Consider the following 21,292-nt stretch of genomic DNA (forward strand, 5'->3'; position numbering starts at 1 on the left):
AAATATAAAATAAATACAAGACTTAAATTAAAGCGTAAAGTAAATAACGATAATGAAATTGCGAATAATAAAAATGCGATAAAATAAAATTGCGATAATTAAAAAGTACGATAATTAAAAGTGCGATTAAATAACAATAAATAAAAGTGCGATAATTAGAAGTGCAATTAAATATAAAATAAAGGAAATTAAATATGAAATAAAAGAATTATGCTTATTTAAACTTCCGTAATCATGATGTTTGACGTGTTGATTTTAGTTTTATGCCCATGGGTTAATTGTCCTTTGTCCTGGATTATTTAATATGTCCGTCTGGTTTTTGTCCATAACAGTCCATCAGTCATAAATATAAAGTGCAAGTGTCCTCGTCAAATTATTATTATACCCGAAGTTAAATATTCCAACTAATTGGGGATTCGAATTGTAACAAGGTTTTAATACTTTGTTTAATGAATACACCAGGTTATCGACTGCGTGTAAACCAAGGTTTTACTACTTTGTTAACAATTACACCAATTACCCTTGAATGTAATTTCACCCCTGTTTTAATTATTCTAGTGGCTATTAATCCATTCCCGTGTCCGGTTAAATGAACGATTATTCGTACATATAAATATCCCGCCCATCGTGTCCGATCGAGTGTATATGGTAATTTATAAGGACGCCCAATTGTAAATCTTTATATTAACATTAACAAACTTTCATTTAGTTAAACAAATATAAAGCCCATTAATAGCCCATAGTCTAATTTCCACAAGTGTCGTTCTTTTGTCCAAACCCCAATTATGGTACAAAGCCCAATTACCCAATTTTAGTAATTAGCCCAACATCATGATTACTTCGTTTTAAATAAGCATAATAATAACTTAGCTACGAGACATTAATATAAAAAGGTTGAACATAACTTACAATGATTAAAAATAGCGTAGCGTTACACGGACAGAATTTCGACTTACACCCTTACAACATTCGCTAACATACCCTTATTATTAGAATTATAATTAAAATTAAAATTAAAATATAAATTATATATATATATATATATCGTATATATTGAGAGATGAGAGAAATAAGATATGAAATTTGATCAGAATTCGGTTTGCTTTATAGCCAGAGTTGAATTTTGGGGCTCCGCGACTCGCGGCAAAAACCCCTTCAAACTCCGCGAGTCGCGGAGATAGTATTTACAGCTCAGTCCTTGGAGTTTTCTCTGCCGACGGTTTTTTATATATAAATATAATATATATATAATTAATATAATTAATTATATATTATATTATATTTATATACATAGTTAACTTGTAATTTTTAGTCCGTTGCGTCGAGCGTTAAGAGTTGACTCTGGTCCCGGTTCCGGATTTTCGAACGTCCTTGCGTACAATTTTATATTTTGTATTTTGCGTTTTGAATCTTGTACTTTTGTAATTTCGAGACGTTTCTTATCAATAATTGGAACCTCTTTGATTGTCTTTTGTTCTTTTGAGCTTTTTGGTCGTTTGCGTCTTCAATTCGTCGAATCTGTCTTTTGTCTTCACCTTTTATTATTTAAACGAATATCACTTGTAAATAGAACAATTGCAACTAAAAGCTTGTCTTTCTTGAGGAATAATGCTATGAAATATATGTTCGTTTTTAGCATTATCAGTCTCCTCCGGTTGCCTTATGTGATATCCAAGTGAAGAGTTTTGAATGGATCGGGAAGACATTTAAAACAAAAAAACATCGAGTGGCTTGATTAGTTACAAAATCCTCATGTTGTAGTTTTGTAATTTTATTTATTTTTCGAGTATCTTGTGAGTTTTTTTATTATTTTATTTTTATGTTAACGTAGGATTCTAGCTCGGTATCTTTATGTATAACATCATGTGAGAACTTGTTGTATCTTTTATGGTTTTTAATATAATTGCCGTTAAAAAAAAAATAGATACAGAGAGAGTAAATCGAAAGAAAATAAGTAACTGGTGTGAAATTGTGGAAAAAATAAATATAATTCAACTTGAGTTGTAAGTTAATGTTTTTTTTGGCATCCCACATCGGTGTACAAACGAAAAAGCATACTCTATAAAATGAAAGGATCTTGATTGGAAGAGAGAAAGATAAAAACTTGGGCTTATTCTCGGGCCTGTTATGTCTATAGTGTTTTAATAATATTGAGCTTAAATGTACATGTGAAAAATATTAGGCCCCAAAAATTACTGGGACCTGTGCAGTTGCGCACGTTGCTCCCCCTCTGGGCCAGGCCTGTATGTAGTTTATTGTATTTGTTTAGTTATAATTGTTTATTCAATAGGTTTATTGTTTGTGTGTTGGTTTATTGAGTGTATGTTCTACGGTGCTAAGTTACTTTTAAGGCTATTGTCGGAAGACATTTTAGTAGGCGGCGTATTGTTTGGTGTTTACTCTTATGGCTGTTGTCGGAAGACATTTAGTAGGCGGCATATATGTGTTTCAGTAAAAAAATGTTCTTCTTTGTTGTTTTGGTTATGCTCTCTACATTTATAATGTTCTCTCGAGTATTTTCATTTTTTTTTTATTTTCCAAAAATAACGAAATTTTTATAACAATTGAAAACATTTTTAATAAAAACAAAATCTACTAGAGATGCATAAAAGAAAACTGGCCCGACTTATACCTACAAACTACAGAGTTTTTTCATCTTTTGATGAATTTTTTTTTCTAGTTTTAAAGCTGTTGCTTTTCGAAATAAAAATCTCAAGTTTTCTGACTCTCAACTTAAATGCTGTTTGGTTGATTGTTCAAATAAAAAGACAAAAACCTTCTGGTAACCACAGCCCGAACCTGAGGCTCGTAACTTGGCTCGTATAACCTAGTAGGGAAATAATTCAGCACTAGTAAAAAGAATTAAAGAAGAGAGAGAAAAACCTATAGATACACGCAGAGATACAGATAGATAGAAGAGAGAGAAACTTAAGCTGAAGCTCAATAGCTGTAAAAAATGGGTCAGATCGTGAGAAGAAAGAGGAGAGGAAGACCAGCAAACACAGATCGAGCTCACCGTAACACTTCCGTTACTCCGCCGTCACCCGTTGACCGTCGGAGCAGCCGTAGACGGCGGAACGTCAGGTATAACTTTGACATCGATGACTATGTTGATGACGATGAGTTTTATAATAATTATGAAGATGATGAAGATGTGGTTATTGGAAAGAAAGAAAAAAAAATTAGGTTATCATTTTTGGAAGATGATGACTCTAGGTCGAATCGACGGGTGCCTCACTCTTCTCACTCTTATCACGCGCCCCCGTCTTCTTCGGAGGATAATGAAGACGGAGATGCGGACGAAGACGATGATGACGAGTTCAATCCACTGAAGAAACGGAACCTTGATGAAGAAGATAATGAAATTGAAGAGGTAATTGAGTAATTACTCAAGTGTGCGATTTAGTGGTTGTTTTCAGTTGACCAGATTTAATTAATTGGCTAATTGCTACTCTGTGTTTTTGTTTTTTTTTATATTCAGCTCACTGAATTTCATTTTCATATTCATAGTCAATTTTATAACAAAAATCACAATTGAACAAATTGTGTATGTACATTTGGCATTTAAGCATTTATGCATCTATGGGTAATGTATTTGAGTGTGTGTATTCCGCTATATATGTGATATATATGTATCTATATCTATGCGTGTGATTGAATTGAATGTGTATATTTAGTTGGCTGGTTTTTGGTGTGCTTATTTTTCTTGAAATTTCAAACGCAATGTTTTGTGGCCAAATGTATGTATAGTTGTGTATCTATATGTATGTGACGGTTGGGTCAACTGTAATAACAGAAAAAACTAACACTCACACACACTGCAGAATATAATCACGCTGTCCACCTTTTCTCTCTCTCTCTCTCTCTCTCTCTCTCTCTCTCTCTCTCTCTCTCATTTCGTGTCACTCACTCTGTCTATCTGTATCTATAGGTCTCTGCTGCCCTATGTAATATTTTAAGTATCTGAGTGACTATTGTTGTCTATGTATATGTATATATATGTTTGTTAATCATATTTGCTTTAAAATTGAAAGGTTTAATGTGCATATTTTGACAGATTAGAGGAAGAAAATTGGATGACTATGATGATGATGATAATGATAATGATGATAATAACGATGATAATGAAGAAGAGGAGGAAGAAGAAGCGGGAGGATCGGATTACGATCGTGGTTCGTTAATTCGGATTTTCTTATTCATTCTGCATCAAAATTGAGCTATGGGTACTCGTTTACTTATTGTTCATTGTGATATTGAATTCAGGGACGGGATCAGATCGTTCGAAGATGGTACCTCTACCTGATAAAAGGACTTTAGAGTTGATCTTGGATAAACTTCAGAAGTAAGTATAATTGATTTGATTAGTTTGAAATATTTTAATTTTGGGTTCATTCGATGTGACTATTTGATGTATTGCATGTGGGCAGAAAAGATATTTATGGGGTTTATGCGGAGCCAGTTGATCCCGATGAGGTACTTTTGAGTTGCTTTTATTTCAGGGTATCATTTTTTTGATTATTCAAATTTGATATTTGATATCACAAATTTGATTGTTTGCTATCAGCTTCCGGATTATCATGACGTGATTAAGCATCCAATGGATTTTGCCACTGTGAGGAAAAAGCTTGCGAAAGGATCGTATTTAACTTTGAAAGAATTCGAGGTTAGTTTAGTTAGTATCTTTTTCGTTAATAGTTGAGTGTCTGTTACTTTAGTTGCAATTGATAAACTATTGAATTATAGTAATACCTTTATCTGAATAAGCTTAACATGAGGTTTTATGTTTATATACAGAGTGACATATATCTTATTTGTTCAAATGCGATGCAATATAACGCACCAGATACAATTTACTATAAACAGGTATCCACTTTTGTTTTTTCTTTTTGTTTTGTAACAATCTTGTTCAGTTTTTGATCTCACTATTCTAATCATTTGGAAAGGCAAGCTCTATTCAAGAGCAGGCAAAACTGAGATTCAAGAGACTAAAGGATAACGTTGATCGATCTGAGATAGAACACAAAACAGAACGAAAAACATTACCTAGTTTCTCGTTGCCTAAAAAACAGTTAAAGAAGACAGTTGGCTCTGAAACATTCTCTGGCTCCACTTATAGAACAGGGGAGCTACTGAATGGTTCATCTGCTCAGACGCCAGCAAGGCAAAATAGTTTCTCTGATTCCATTGTTAAAACAAGAGAAGTACTTAATGGTTCATCTGGTCAGACTCCTGTAAGGCAAAATAGTTTCTCTGGTTCAGTTGTTAGAACAAATGAACTACCCAGTTCATCTGGTCAGACACCTGCAAGACAAAATAGTTTCTCTGGTTCCATTGTTAGAACAAAAGAACTACGCAGCTGTTCATCTGCTCAGACCCTCGTAAGACAAAATAGTTGTGACGGTGCTGAAGATTCTTCCTTACATGATGAAAATTTAGATAAAGATCAAGAGCAAGAACTACTACCAGGTATCTCGCTGCATTAACTACATTTGTTATGCGTCTAAACATGTTCAAGATAGTTTTGAGAAGTGAAAATTTAGGTTTTACTTATAAATGTCCGATTAGGGTTTTGTGTTATCATCAAGGTTGCAAAATCGCTACTCGGGGAGTACTCGGTCGGGACTTTTTAGGGAGTACTCGGAAACTCGGGTAGTACTCAAATGTTGACCAAGTTTGACTTTGACCTAGTTTTGACCGATTTTTCGAGTAATCCCGAGTCTTGGCAGAGTTTGATTGAGTTTTGGCCGAGTTTGACCGGATACTTGCCAGATTACTCCTCGAGTTGCAAAAACCGAGTACTCGCTGAGTCATTTCGAGTTATGCAACACTGGTTATCACTGACGGGTGAAATATAAGAAAAGGTAAGATAGTGAACAATTTTTATGCCTCAGATGGTTTAAAGATGTTGATAGTCGTCCATAGTCTAAAATGGATAGAACCTCTCAAATTGTTAATTTATATATTTAGATTTGTGTTGTAATAAAAAAATTACAATCATATTTGACACATTACTCATTCATATAATCATATACATAAAGTTTTCACGCTAAACAAAAAATTTCATGTAGGATTCGAGTGATTGTTGCTGAAAATTGTTTAGTGGTATTTGGTTATTTGCTCCATCTAATATTAAAGCCCCCCCTTTTGGAGATTTACATATCCTGTGTTGACTTATTTTTATATAAAATTGCTTATTCAGAAAAAGGTTTCGTGCCTAAACTTGAAAGGAAACCATCAATACTTGATGAAAACCGACGCGCAACATACAACATTGATCTCCCACCAATAACTAATTCAGACTCTGTTTTGTCAACCTTCGAGGGTGAAAGCAAGCAGTTGATCCCCGTATGTCACGATACACTACATATTTTTTCCTAATTAATTAGTAACAACAGTTTACTCATTATTTTATGGTTATTATCATGATCATGATGATGTCATCAGGTTGGGCTCCATGTAGATCTTTCGTATGCAAGAAGCTTGTCTCGTTTTGCTGCAACTCTCGGATCCGCTGCTTGGAAAGTCGCTTCTCACACTATTGAACAAGCCTTACCCGAAGGCGTCCAATTTGGGCGGGGATGGGTCGGAGAATATGAGCCACTTCCAACTCCTGTTCCAATCCCTGAAAACCGCTCCAATTTTGTTGCACACTTCAATATTCCTTCCGATATCAAAAGAAACGAAAAAACTTCTACATTTAAACATCCTGACAATTATCAAGCACCTAAAACCCTTGTCACCGAGAAAAAGCTAAACGATGGTCTTAATCCCGGGTTCCCTGTCAAGCAAGAGGCTTTTAGAGAAACCAGTAAAGACCTGAGCCCAAACCTGGGCCCAAGACCTCCTTTGTTTTCTTCATTGCAAACAAAACCTGCAATTTCTGGTCCAAATCTTGTGCATCAGAATGTACAAGCCATGAACTTTACAAGACCCGAAAAGATGGGCCCACCACCACAAGTTGAACTCAATCATCCTCCCCCTATACACGCAAGTCCTGCTGATTTCGTTGCAAGAAAACCCGTTTCCAATCCCTTTGATGTCTCATCACCTAGACCATCGAATCCCGTTTCAAGAAATGGAAATCTTGCGTCGTTTGCATCTTCTAAGCAACCAAACAGTAACAACGATGTATTTGCCCCTGGGAATCCAACACCGGTTGCTATGGATTATAACAGAATGGTGCGCCCGGATAATAATTTTACCCGTCAACACGAACAACAGGTCCCAAGTAAAGGAAAACCAACACCAGTTGCTATGGATTATAACAAAATGGTGCATCCGGATAGTAATTTTACCCGTCAACCCGAACAACAGGTCCCAAGTAAAGGGAATCCGACACCAATTGCTATGGATTATAACAGAATGGTGCGTCCGGATGATAATTTTACCCGTCAATCTGAACAACAGTTCCCAAGTAAAGGGAATCCCACACCAATTGGTATGGATTATAACCGAATGGTGGGCCCGGATAATAATTTTGCCCGTCAACACGAACAACAGGTTCTAAGTGACCCAGTTCAGATGATGAAAATGTTAGCGAAGAAAAGTCAACATCAACAGAATAACTCAAACGGTTTTGCTTTTGGTCTGAAAAGAGAGGATTCAAATAATTCAGCCTCAACCATTCAGCAGTTTCATCCAAACAGTTACCAAATTGGCCCAAGACGCGAGGATTCAAGCAACGTTGCATTAACAGCTGCGCAACAATGGATGTCATTAGGAGCCGGAGGGTTCGTTAAACCACCGTTAACCGAGAATCTAAAACCCCACAAACAACAACCTCAAGTTTCACGGTTTCATGGCGAGTTTCCTGTTCCCGGAGTTCAAATTCCGCCCATCGATCCATTCACACAACAAGTTAGAATGATGAACGAGGCTCAAGTGCAATTCCAAAACAGAAACGTCAGTTTTCCTCAAATGGTACCAACCGATTTATCAAGATTACAGGTACAGTCTAGTTGGCGAGGTGTCAACCCTCAAATGATGATTCAGCAGCAACAGCAGCCAAGACCAAAAGTACAAGAGTCACGACCTCCGGATTTGAATATTGGGTACCAATCAATCGGTTCGCCCGTGAGACAATCTGGTGGTATGTCGGTTGATTCTCAGCAACCTGATTTAGCTTTGCAACTTTAGAACCTTAAATGTGAACCCTGAGACTGAATCGTATCAGAAGTAGAGAGTGGTGAGTTGCTGGTATAAAGCCAATGTAAGAGTTTGTGTTGTGGTTAGGAGGTTTTAGTAGAGAAGATGTACGATCAAGTTGCATAGTTATAGACGTAGTGTTGTTGGTTGATAGATGAGATTGTTGTTATAGCTATTTATAGTTGTAGTTGCATGTGATTTAATATTTTGTCATCTATCTACTAGTTTCGATCATGACAAACTTTTTGTCACGTGAAGTCCCAGGACTTGGTTCCTACAAATCCTCAATGTCTAAAGTTATGTTTTACCAACTTATTTTTCAAAAAGAAATTGGAATAACATGATAAGTTCAAATTCAAACTGTTATCAATAGAAAAATATTGAAAAGTGTGATCACCAAACTAAAAGGCACTTTAGATTTAAGAAACAAGAGCACATGCTATTATCCAAACATGACTCCATGAATACGCCATTAGTTTATATGCTATATTGCACAATTCACGCAAATTGCCAAGATGCGGAAAACCAAACGCAGCATATGTTTAACAATGATAAAAGAATGTACACACGTTCATCGTCAACTAAATACCATATTTGCAATGTTTCTTCTTCGTCGGCCAATGAAGAAGAAACGATCTCAACTAGTCTGAACAAAAAAAACCTTATTCATTTTGCCCGTTTATACTTTACTCTTAGATATTTTTCGTTCCAAACAAATTTTGGTTCAAATACCACTGCATACAGTAAGACTACTCTTATCCATGACACATGTTATACAACTACATTGTGTCACATCAGCGTCACCTCAATACTTTCTTCCTATCGCTAACCCATCACACTACACTAACATCCATGACATACTTTTTTACCATAAAATGAACTCACATAAATTATTTAATTATTACAATATACCACCCATAATGCATAATGTACAAGAAACAAAAACTATATGCTTCGTGATAGATTATGTTGTACGACGACTTGTGGTACCGCGGCCGTCCAACGGCGCTCCAACGGAGCTTTGTTAGTAATTGCGTGGTTGCAACGGAGCGCCAAAGAAGCTCCTTTGGCGCTACCGTTCTAGTAGTCTAAGTATATAATATAATTATACTGTACAATTATAATAGATGCTTAAATTCTTGGTGAAAACTCATATCAAAAATCACCAACTTAGTATTGAAATTGAAAGATAAAATAGAAATTGATGAAAGATGACTAAATTATACACACATACAATCACTTGTATTCTAAGCAAAATAGACTTTCATCTTTAAGTGGGAAAAAGATAAGTGGGCACAAGTGCATAACCATATAACACAAACAAACTAGTACTTCTTTCTGAGTTGTAATTCTGTTAAACCTCTTTAAAAGTATAACTATGACATTTGACTCCGAAATTTACTACAAGAACACTCGGGTAATCGGCTTCAGAGACATGATCGATCAAGAATCGAATTCAACACATGATTGTTCAATAAAATCAAGTAAGCTATAAGGTTGTGGAGTAACATTTGATGATGAACAACTTTAGGTACTTTCATCTCGGACTTCTTTGGAAGCAAGTGGAGGTTCGAATCTTGTAAATAATCTAAAAGCCGAAATCAAAGAAAGCACACAGAAACAAAACAAAGCAATAGAATGGAGAACCAAAATGAGATTTAATCTTCCACAAAATCTCCCATATGAAGAACATGCTTCACTCCATGTCACCTTTTGGTTACCATTGTAAGCCAAATATACTAGCTCCCCAAAGCTACCTCCACACGCCATCATCAAATATGCCACCACCTATATATATCATCATCATCATATAAAGATCAATAGCTAGTAACGAAATCATATATAATGAAAAATTGGATGTAATACACAATGTCGTTATAAGTTAATTTAGAACAATATCTTACAACTTATCCCATATATTACGTACAATCATACATACACATTACCTCCAACGACAGTGGCGAATAAAGGGGTCCCAGATATTTTTTTAATAAGTACCCTTCATATTTAGTGTGGTTTACCTCCAGAAAAACCTTAAATCTCACTCATTTATGGGATCCTATAGTTGAATTTAGTGGTGTTTTATACAACTTGATGCATATTTTGTAAAGAAAAAATTCTTAACTAGTGGTGTCACGGACTCCTAGTACCCATCAACCTAGAATCGCCCTTGTTCAACGAGACTTAAGTCCATAACTTCATGACATCCTACTATTCTAAAGACAATTTGGTTATTTATGAAGCAAGATTATATCTTTTCAAAGTACGTAATTTCAAGTAGAGGGTTGACAACATATCCCAATTCATCTTCAGCTTCGTCACTTATTAGAATGATGAGATCATACGCTAAAGTATGAATCTTTTTGGCATACTCTTAATGATATATTGTTAGTTGTGAGTTTAGTACATGTTATCTAAAAGAGCTGCTAGAATTGGGTCGTTTTAATATTATGATATGATTTTGAAAATCTCATTGAAGTACACAAAAAAGTATATACTCTTCTTTAGTGATTTTTGTATGATTTGAGGGATGATATGTGAGACTCAAACTCTTAACCATAGAGTTATGCCGAATCTTTGTAAAGGGCCAATAGACAATGCACTAAAGTATGAATCTTTTGTCACTCTTTATGGTTTAGATTTGGATTTTTGATTTGGGGCTGACTGAGTCATCTTAAAAATGGTCCCCCAAACATGAATTTTTCAATATATGATGCTTACAATGTAGACAAGCATTAGAACAATAAATAAATTCCCATACTCTTTTGTGTTATTTGAGGTAAAATTCAAATATTCTACCTTCAAGTTATCAGGTATCTCACAATACCTATTGATTAGGTATTTTGCTAAACCTTCATGTTATCTCACATACTTACGGAGGAATTTAATTTTTTTTTACCATTATAGGTGGTGAATTATGCATAACTATAATTATATAATAATACTATAAATATATCAATAAATAACATAACAAATACAAATTAAAGAAATGTTATCAGGAACAAAAATAGTACTACTAATAGTTAAACCTGATCACAGACGAAAAAAATCCAAGCTTTGTTCACCAAGTTCTTGACCCATATAGAAATAACGGCAACCAAAGCATACCCAGCTGCAATCGCACTAATGCTGACCAAAAAACTGTCAAAGAACACCAAAATTGAGATTAAAAAAAAAAACACACACACACAACTTTTTTTTTGTTTTTGTTATGGGTTTAATGTGAAGAATGTTATGAAGTGAAAAGACTAATTACTTGAGACCCTTGAGATTACTGAATTCCAATTTGCCATAAATCTCATTATCTTGATGATTGGTCACAGTCAACCACATAGAACTTAGACTTAGAGGAATCACAATCAACCTTAATGAAGAATCTAACATTTTAAGATTATCCACATTTTCACCAAGAATCTTCATCTTTGAAAATCAAGATAACCCCACTTACAATCTGCCACAAAAATCTACAAGTATGATCAAAATGCTGACTTTGACTTTTAAGAATTGAGAGTAGGTAAAAGGGGTTCAAGAAAGCTGCTTTCTTTTGGGAATGAATTAGTTTCAAGAACAATGGGTTTAAAAATATAGAATTTGGGAAATTTGTTGTGTTTCTTTAAATAATACACAGAATTATGATTTGAGGTTGGTAAAAAGTGCAAGAAATATAATGGTTTCCAAGTGGCAGAAAGGCTTTTGTCCAGAGCTACCACAGCACTAACTAGTGTGGGAGTGACTTGAGAGTTGAGCCTGATGTATAGAAACACTTTTGGCACTTGTGAGTTGTACCTGCTGCATTGAGAGTTGTACCTTTCTATATAAAATTGGTTGAAAATTGCATCTCTATAGGATTACAAGCTGTACTAAATAGCTATTATGAGGTTGGTAATGGCTAATTAGTAGTCTTTAATAATCCAACCACCATTACCATATTTAGCTCCTGTCGCCATTTTTCTTTTATGATATTTATAGTAGTGACGCTGACGTCAGTGATGGAAAAAGTTGGGGTATAACTGTAACGTGCTACGATTGTGAAGAAAATGAGTATGATAGGAAAGGTCGTGGAAGAGAGTTGCGAACAAGTTGTGAGTAATGTAAACAAGTACTCGTAGAAATTAATATTACACTTGTCGATACAATCAAATAAATTCCTGCATACGCTAATTTTTTAAAGGATTTGTGTATTCAAAGACAAAAACTCAAAGCATCATTGTCTAAAAAAGTGAAATAAACTGAGAAAGTGAATGCCGTTATTTCTGGTTCACTTCCACCTAAGTTTAAGGACTTGAAGACACCTTTAATTTCTGTTACGGTTGAGAATGTTAATATTATAAAGGCTTTGTTGGACTTAGGGGCTATTATTAATATACTTCCATCGAGTTTTGTTGACCGGTACGAGTTGAGAACTTTAAAACAAACTGATATTCTCATTCAACTTGCGGACCGACCAATAAGAACTCCAAGGGATATGTTAGAAAACGTGATTGTGAAAGTTGAGGACTTTTATTACCTTGTAGAATTTATTGTTATAGACATTGAGACCACCTTTAAGGAGACCCAACCGACAATCATTCTTGGTCGTCCACTTTTTGCCACAATTAATGCTCTTATCAATTGTAGAACCGGAGTTATGGACATTTCTTTTGATAATAAGAGATCAATAATTAATATTTTTAATTCATTACATACAGCGAATGTCCAGAATTGTTTTGTGTTGGATACTAACGATGAACATGTCATGCACCGGATGTGAAAGAGAAAGAGGAGGTAAGGAAATCTAGTGAAGAGGGTATGCCGAGTGAATTCATGGAATCTCAAATAAGAACTAATGCATAAATTTTGATGAGTCTGCAAGTATTGATACAAAATCTTGATTGAGAGTTGACAAATCCGAGTCAAGTTCTTGAAACTTGGCTATGGTGTTCTTTATGGTTCTTCTCTTTTAAATAAGCGCCTAACTGATGTATAAGTCCAATCATTAACGAAAGCATCGAAAACACATCATGTCTCTCGGATTTGGGATGCCTTCAGTCTTTTGCTTATGTCTAAGAAAGATTAGACCTTAAGGATCGTTAATATGTCACCTAACCAGGTAGCTCATATTGATGAGCCGTCAGTGTTTGCATGTAGTTCATGTTTCTCGGGCGTCGGGCGTATGAGACATTGCTTTCTATTCAAAATCTTCAAGCCTAACGTATTATCCAGTGACATGGCAGTCCTTTGACAGGGACGATGGGACCAGTATAACAGATTTAAGGTTATCACCTATTCATGAGCCGACATTGCACACTCTCAGCTATGTAACTGATGAAATCGTAACACGCACTCGCTTTAACCTTATCTGAATTACAAATTTAATCTTTATCGCTTTCTTTATTTATCTGTTCATCTTATATAATTGCAAAACCCAAAATTATTCCAAACTACTCCATATAAAAATTAGGTCTATTAATAGTTTGCTACTGCGAAAGGTTCAATTTCGTTGTCTTCTTAAACGAATGACCATATGTCATACTTCCTTTACTCTAACATAGGAAGGAGTTGTAGATTTAGGCCCCACATATAATAAATTTAAAACCCAGATTCCCTCTGACGAACCTAGATAGACGGATGGCGATCTAACGACACGCCGCAAAATAAACGTCCGTTTTGGCCATATCAGTAAAATTTATCGTAAAATCCCAAAAGTTCAAAATTCACCTTAAAAAATACTAGTAAAATTCTATTTTTGCCCTCTAAACTACTTGGAATGGATGAAAGACTTAAGTAAGTCTTGATCATAGTGTCGTTATCTAGTCATATGCGAAAATTAACCCAAATCTGCTACCGAAACTTTATAGCACATTCGCCACATAATTTAACACAGTTTTGTGGTGAATGTAATGTGTTCAAATATGTGTTTTACGACCATGAATCATTATCGGACCATGACTACATTCAAATATATTTGCATTCAATATGAAATTTTAAAACGAAACAATAATACAATTATTAATTGAGAGAAATAAAAAAAACCACAAAATACTCGAATTGTTAAATCGTCATGTCACAAAAGGCGTAAGTATTTGTGGCTTGTGGTATGATAGTAGCACTAAAAATAATCTCTAAATACAATGTTACGTAACAACAAGTATCAAAATGGTATTTTAAATAAGAATAAAAATTCACATGCAATGGTAATAATTATTATAAAATCCAAAAAGTTCAAAATTCACCTTTAAAAATAGTAAAATTCTATTTTCTGCGTATAAACTTCGAATGGCAGAAAGACTTAATGATGTCTTTATCGTAGCATTGTTATCTAGTCATCATGCGAAAATTAGCTCAATTTGCCACCGGAAAGTTTTTAGCACATTTGCCTCATAATTTAACACGATTTTGTGGCGAGTATAATGTGTTTAAATATGTGTTTTACGACCATGAATTATTTTTTAAGTGTGACTATAGTGAAATATATTTGCATTCAATATAAAATTTTAAAACACAGAATAATATATAGAACGCATTTTAAAACACAAAGAATAATATAGACAAGCTAGGAGAGCCGGATATTGGAGCGTGCAAGGCGTGTGGCCGCACAAGGCCCAATATCTATAGGGGCTCAAAAAAATTAGCCTCATATTATATACCTAGGTTCATTTGTTAATAGAACCGTTATTTTAATTGATCTTAGTACTTACGATTATTAGTATTATTGAACTTACTATTATTTATGGAAAAATTTCGTATATAAAGGGTCGATTTTTAGTTATTGAAGATGACCCATAATTTAACAGGACGGCCCTAAAGCTAGTCACCAGCTGACTAGTAGGCTTTGACGGCTTTGCAAGTGAAAAAAGGACATTAAGATAATACAGAATCGCATTTTATCTTTATTTCGGTTAATCTTAGATCGCTTAGCAGTTGGCCTGTATGCAGCACGTCATAAAGACTTCAAATGTTCTTAATACAAGTTCACATCATCAGCTCATCGCCATAGTTTACAAGTCTTACGCATATTATCTGAGTAACTTAGTAAAATAAAAACTAATACACGACTCAAAATGAGCTAAACGATTGAATTTATAAGACAATAAAAGGTCCTGATTTCATTTCATATGTCACATTATAATAAATCCTACAACAAGTAAAAAGAAATAATATTGCAGTTTCATGAGCATAAATTTAATAATCTTCCCCCAAAATGTATGCTCAAGGTTGATATAATTGTACACAACTTCCCTTCTCAATCACCTGCAAACATACCAATAACCTAAAAATCGAACCTCCTTCGTTCCATTTCGCCATCATTATTTCATAACACGAGCTCGATCATGCAAAAAGTTTACAAATTTATTCAAAAGAACTCGCGCTTTACCTTCATATCTTCTGCTTTAATACTTGGCGCAACTGTATTTTTTGACTTTCCATTCTTGCTTCTAAAAGTTTCGCCTTTAAACTGTTTTTCTGCATAACACCACGAGGCCACTCGATGCATCCTTTCATCCCTTTTGTAATGTGCGGGTTGCTGCCTGACCCGGGTGAACAACTCCACTCGGACCCACTCACCCCAGAGATCCGGTCGGGTGAAAGGTGGGTCCCATTCGAAAGGTGGGTCCCATTTGATAGTCGCCCGTTCAACCCCTCTACTGATATTATCTTGCAATTCTCACCATTGCTTGAATACGATGATCTCCATAAACGAGATATCGAAGAACCTTTTTTGGGGTGTTTACTTGGTACTGAACATACTTCTGTTATTTCTGTTATTGGGGTCCCACTATTTTCTTCCCATTCTCTTCTATGATTGTTTGTGACAGATGGATCGCTACCATTGGGTGAATAATTCGATCCTTGATCTTCAAGATGACTCACGGTTTCCCACCCGCTTTCATCATCATCTTCATCGTCTTCATCTTCTTCAACTTCACCATTTTGATCAAAATAACCAGACGAATGTATACGATTATTTTGATCATCTTCTTCAATCTCATTCCCATTCATTCCCCCAAAATTAACCTCTTCAAAAACCGAAAATATGTCATCCGGATTCGCGGGCTCATATCTAAACTCACTAATTTCTTGAATGTTAACCGACTTAGCATCATGTTTTAGGGTTTCAGCCCGTTTCAGCTCTTCTATATCAAGATTTGTGCTTTTTGAATTCAAGAAAGTTTCAAGATCCGTTATCAACTTATTCATTTGAGAAAATTTATCTTCAAGTGTCACTTTTGCATCAATGAGCTTCATTTGCACACGTTCTTCCCGCCAAACTTCAGCCATTTGCAACATTTTTCTTTCATCATCAACTTCTTCTCTCATTTTCATCGATTCTCGTTTCAAAGCTTCAACTTCGGCCTTATCTTCACCGATTTCTTTGGCTAATTCATCACATACTTCCTCTATTAACTCTCTTGCTTTGCGTTCCTTTTCATAATCTTGCATGTAACGTTTAGCTGATAATTTGACATCCGCCAACTCATTGACTAATTTCGAGTTCACAATTTCCATTCGTTGTCGGTTTTTTCTCTCTCTGCTTAACTCGCCCTTTATATCATCAATCACCGCGCGGATCTTTTCGTGTTCACGACTCCTCCATGCGGCCCGCTCTTCGTTGAGCTTCTTTAAAAATTGTTCAAGTTTCTTTTTTGATGATCGTCGTTCGTTCTCGAGATCATTAATACGAGCTCGAGCAGTCTCGAGTTCTGACTCTAGTACTGACACCATAGACACTGCACCTACTTGTGACTCCAATTGCTTTGATTCACCATAGATTCGTCTTACGTCTTCAGATGCTTTCCATGAACCCGGGTCCCACTTTGTCGCCCCCTCCATTGCAGAATTAGAAAAATGAAACGTTGGCTCAACCTATAAGATCATTAAAGGAGACAACAGGTCAGCTCGATTTCAAAAGTTTATAACTTTAATTCAACTTTATTTAAAAAATACTGTTTTCCAAGATCTAAAAAATGGAACTTGCAAGCAACATAAATATATTATGTTGTTGTCAACCAAATATGTAAGTTTGCATAACAAAAAAGGGACCTTTAAATGTCAAACATATGACTTACAATTTTCAAATTGAAATGAAAGTATTCGGAGAATATTGATTAGTACGTTAGGAAATACGAGTGCTACATATGTATGCAATTGAATTGAAGCTGATGAAAAAAAAATATGTATAACGAACAAGTTGGGACAAGTTTGAAACTTAAAGTACAAGTACTACAGATGACATTTAGTTAGTTGACTAACAGACAGCGACGATAAGAATGTTATGTGAGTCATGATTACCTTTTGATGAAACTTATTTCTTAAACCAGTAACGGATTTAGGGCTTTGCGGTACTTCTTTCATGTGAGAATCAAATGATATCCTGTTATGACGAGCAGGTGAATGGATTCCCGTATGGTCAATTGTGGGCTGCATTATAAAAACACGAAAAGTTGAGCAATATGATTCAGTAAAGAATGTATAAATCGAGTATAAAAAAGTCAACATCAAGATTAAACTGAATATTTCAATCAATAAATATCAAGCCAGTATTTGAGCCTAAACTCATATGTCATCAGTTTAACTCACAAAGAAGCTACTTTAATCAATCTCGAAACTAAAAGAAGTTGTCCTGTACTCAAGAGTCAAATGTTGACTAGCCGGGACAAATACACCATCTACATATGTGAATTGATATTTCATTACCCTTAAAGATCTTGAAAGCAATAGCCTTTTTTGTTTAAACCAGATGAAATCGAGATAAACCATTTTGCCATAAAGAATCAACTCACGGATACCCTGATTAAGTTGTGATACTCTCCTTCTCCGGGTAGGTCGAACAGGAAATTCCTTATCCGTTTACGTGTTTACCGGAATGAACGCCGGGTTTTGGCATCTACATTTTCACAGTTTCCCCTAAATCGGCACTCTTTTAGTACCTTCGTCATCAAAAATAGTTTTGGATCCGATTGCAAGTAACATAAGCCAATAAGCTTAAGCTATAAGCTATGTAAATAAGCTAATCCAAGCAATCTTTAATAACTGTTCAAGAAGTCAATTCAATTTCTAGGTATGTAAAAGTGAAGGAATTTATCAAGAAAAACATAGATTTGTGATCAGATTTATTTTATACAACAATTAAAACACACACTCTCACACACACACACACACACACACACAGAGAGCTTAGATAGGTTTAAAACACTCTGTTTTGGGGACACAGATACAGAAAGTTACAATCTTGTTTCAAGATTAAGAAACCCCAAACCACATTGAACTTGGGTGAAAAGAAATAAACTTGCCCTAATCTTTAATTAGGGTTTGTAATCGACTTCAATAGCAAATTAATTATTTCACAATACAAAACCCTATAAATCAAAACACACATGATGCAATGATTTATTTACCTGAAACACAAACCCATCATTCTTTGGAACATTACACAACTCACCGCCGCCGTTGACACCAACATCCGGCAGCTGCAACCGCCAAAGTCCGGCAGCTAACTTCCTCGCCGACACAACCGACACATCTCTCCCTTTTCTCACTTTCCGGCCATTTCTCCGGCCAGAATCCGACTGCTTTTCACTTTCAATATCCACATCTTTATCCTCCTCAACTTCCTTTGTACCCTCTACAAATTTCCACCGAAGCAACGGCGTTTCCGGCCGAGAACCTCTTTTTACGGCAGCCGGAGCTCCGTCTCTTTTTAACCGGACCCCACTGCCGGGGTTCCGGGTTTTCCGAGTTGATTGCTTTTTTGAGATGGGTTTTTGTAAAAGATCCGAACTTGGTGTAATGTTTGAAACTTTAGAAGAAATGATAGCTTGTAGATCTGTTTTCCCGGTGATCTTCATCTTTTCCGGCAAGAATCAGCCATTAGAAAAGCCTTTGTATAAACCCCATTATTATTTCCGGTTTAGAATGAGCCGGTGATTGGGAAAATCAAGCTCAAAATACAGAGTAAACAATATATTTTCGGCAAAAAGATTTTTAAGAGATTTCTTGGGAAAGTAATGATTTTTTTCTTCTTCTCTTTCTTACAAACACACTGAAGAGATTATAACACAGTCACACACTGTTAGTACAGTGTTAGCGTGTGTATTATACGCATAATTGTACGGTCAACGGTTGGAAATAGAGATTGGGTGTTATATGTAGTAATTGGTCAACAAGAAGGGGGCTTAATGTAAAATTAAAATTCATGGTGAATTACAATAGATGATACTGCTACTCATGCTCATTATCATTTATATAGAAAATTGGTTTAAATAGTTAATTATTGTAATACATTATGTACTACATTATTGTCCGATTTAGGTTCTTAGACCACCTTTAATGCAGCGTGTTGGTGTGTATGTGTTGGCCAACACGACACCTAGCACCCATAACAAGGCGTGTTGGTGTGTGTGTTGGTCAAGTGCGTGCTGGGAGCACGTAAAAGTTTGTAGCGTGTTGGGTATTTTTCTCATTTTTTAATTAGTTTTTATCTCCCTTTTCACCCAATTTTCAATCAGATTTTAACACATCACCCAACACGCCACTTAATACTCCACCCCATTACACATCGGTATGTCAGCACGCTAATCAAGCACCCCACCCCACCCAGCAACACGCCCATCATCCCCTTCAGGGATAAAGATGGTCTTAATGTTACATGTTGACATGTTAGTGTTTTGGATAAACTTATGTGTTATGTTTGGTGATTCCAAAATTTATGTATTATACGCATAATTGCACGGTCAAGGGTTGGCGATAGATAAATTGGGTGTTATCTATTACATTCTTTGAAAATGTCATGGCAATGACATCACTTTCTAATTTAAACCTTAGCTTAAAAAAAAAAAATTGGACACTTGGTACAACAATATATAACCTTGCTTACATCATCAAATAAATAACATTTTTAAGTATTAAAAAAAAGGTATTTTTAAAATCAGTAAAAAAAAAGAGAAAAAAAACGCGTGCTACTCTATTTTCTTTTGAAAACCCGCCCAGCTTTGCTCTCAAATTTTTGAGACTTGAAAACTTGATTTACACATTTAAATTTGATTGGTTTCACTTTGAACGATATCACGCGCGTTCTTTCTCTGTGCCACAGCCCAAAATAGAGCAATTAAATTCATCTGCTATCTTATTTTCTTCCCCATATCATATAATATCATCAATTGTATCTATTCCATCATTCACTATCAACCACTGAACGTAAAAAGAAACCACTACATCTTCATCCAGAAGCACTTAAAATTAGGGTTCCTGAAGCTACAGGAAGGTATCTCCAACTCAGGATTATCTTCAGACTCAACAAGTAAGTAACACCTATCGATTGGAACCCTTTTTGTTTCGATTACAACTTGATTTTTGGTGTTAGGGTTTTCTTTTGCTCCATTAAATTCGTTTAGAGCTTTTAGATTTTTTTTAGATTATATCATAGGGTTTATCGTTTTCCTTTCACTTTTATCTCTGTCCCATGTAATACTGAAATCTTCATTCAATTTTGGGGGTTTTGCAGTTCGTGATTTATGCAGATCGAAACTCATGGTAAAATTGGACAGAAGGTGTCTTTTTTGTCAAACCTGATGATACAAACAAGAGGTTGAAGTTGAATTCAGGTAAGCATCATGATTTAAAATGTTGTATTTGGCAATGGTGATTGTGATCATTTTTTTTCTCCGGTAAACGTGACCTTATGAATTTTTGTTACCTGCATATAAGTTGTTTGATGAAATGCTTGAATGAAAATTGAAATTGTTAGTATTGTGTTTGGTTCAACATCATATTAGTGTCTTTGTAGTACATTTCATTGAGCCTAGAAGTAATGACATCTCATGGATTAAAAATTTTGTCAATGATTGGATTAAAGATGAGTATAATTGAATTTAAAGGTTTGGTAGTTCAGGTTACTACTAATATCTTTCTACATCACTTTTGAAATTGAAATGAGTGAATGCGAGATTTTTTTTTTTTTTTTTTTTTTTTTCATTTGAAGATGTTGTGCACAATATGTGTTTGTGATTATGTCTCATTAAAATTGAAATTGAAATTGAAATTCATACAAGTATTTTGCAATTATGATATGGTATCAGTTTCATTTTTCTTTTTACTGATGTGGATGTGGTGCAATGATATTAATAAAAGTATATACTTATGCATTTTATACATGTTATATGTATAACGA

At 35.1% G+C, this 21,292-nt stretch overlaps 3 protein-coding genes across 3 annotated transcripts; 1 reads left to right on the plus strand and 2 right to left on the minus strand.

Annotated features, from left to right (window-relative positions):
• Positions 1–2,878: 2,878 nt before the first annotated feature.
• LOC139846656 (uncharacterized) lies at positions 2,879–8,433 on the plus strand. The gene is made up of 9 exons (XM_071836142.1): positions 2,879–3,373; positions 4,058–4,172; positions 4,264–4,342; positions 4,428–4,473; positions 4,565–4,663; positions 4,795–4,863; positions 4,944–5,466; positions 6,200–6,345; positions 6,445–8,433. Exons 1-9 carry the CDS (start codon positions 2,957–2,959, stop codon positions 8,134–8,136), a joined length of 3,186 nt encoding a protein of 1,061 aa, XP_071692243.1. The 5' UTR covers positions 2,879–2,956; the 3' UTR covers positions 8,137–8,433.
• Positions 8,434–9,390: 957 nt separating this feature from the next.
• On the minus strand, positions 9,391–11,745 carry LOC139850306 (CASP-like protein 2D1). Its single transcript, XM_071839891.1, has 3 exons — positions 11,402–11,745; positions 11,175–11,286; positions 9,391–9,933 (listed from the first exon to the last, which is right to left on the minus strand). The coding sequence occupies exons 1-3, from the start codon at positions 11,563–11,565 to the stop codon at positions 9,673–9,675; spliced, it is 537 nt and encodes a 178-aa protein (XP_071695992.1). The 5' UTR covers positions 11,566–11,745; the 3' UTR covers positions 9,391–9,672.
• A 3,441-nt stretch (positions 11,746–15,186) lies between these two features.
• On the minus strand, positions 15,187–19,170 carry LOC139846759 (uncharacterized). Its single transcript, XM_071836270.1, has 3 exons — positions 18,522–19,170; positions 17,416–17,544; positions 15,187–16,989 (listed from the first exon to the last, which is right to left on the minus strand). Exons 1-3 carry the CDS (start codon positions 18,969–18,971, stop codon positions 15,502–15,504), a joined length of 2,067 nt encoding a protein of 688 aa, XP_071692371.1. The 5' UTR covers positions 18,972–19,170; the 3' UTR covers positions 15,187–15,501.
• Between the last annotated feature and the right edge of the window lie 2,122 nt (positions 19,171–21,292).

This window comes from Rutidosis leptorrhynchoides, chromosome 5 (assembly GCF_046630445.1).
Source record: "Rutidosis leptorrhynchoides isolate AG116_Rl617_1_P2 chromosome 5, CSIRO_AGI_Rlap_v1, whole genome shotgun sequence".
NCBI classification, from domain to species: domain Eukaryota; kingdom Viridiplantae; phylum Streptophyta; class Magnoliopsida; order Asterales; family Asteraceae; genus Rutidosis; species Rutidosis leptorrhynchoides.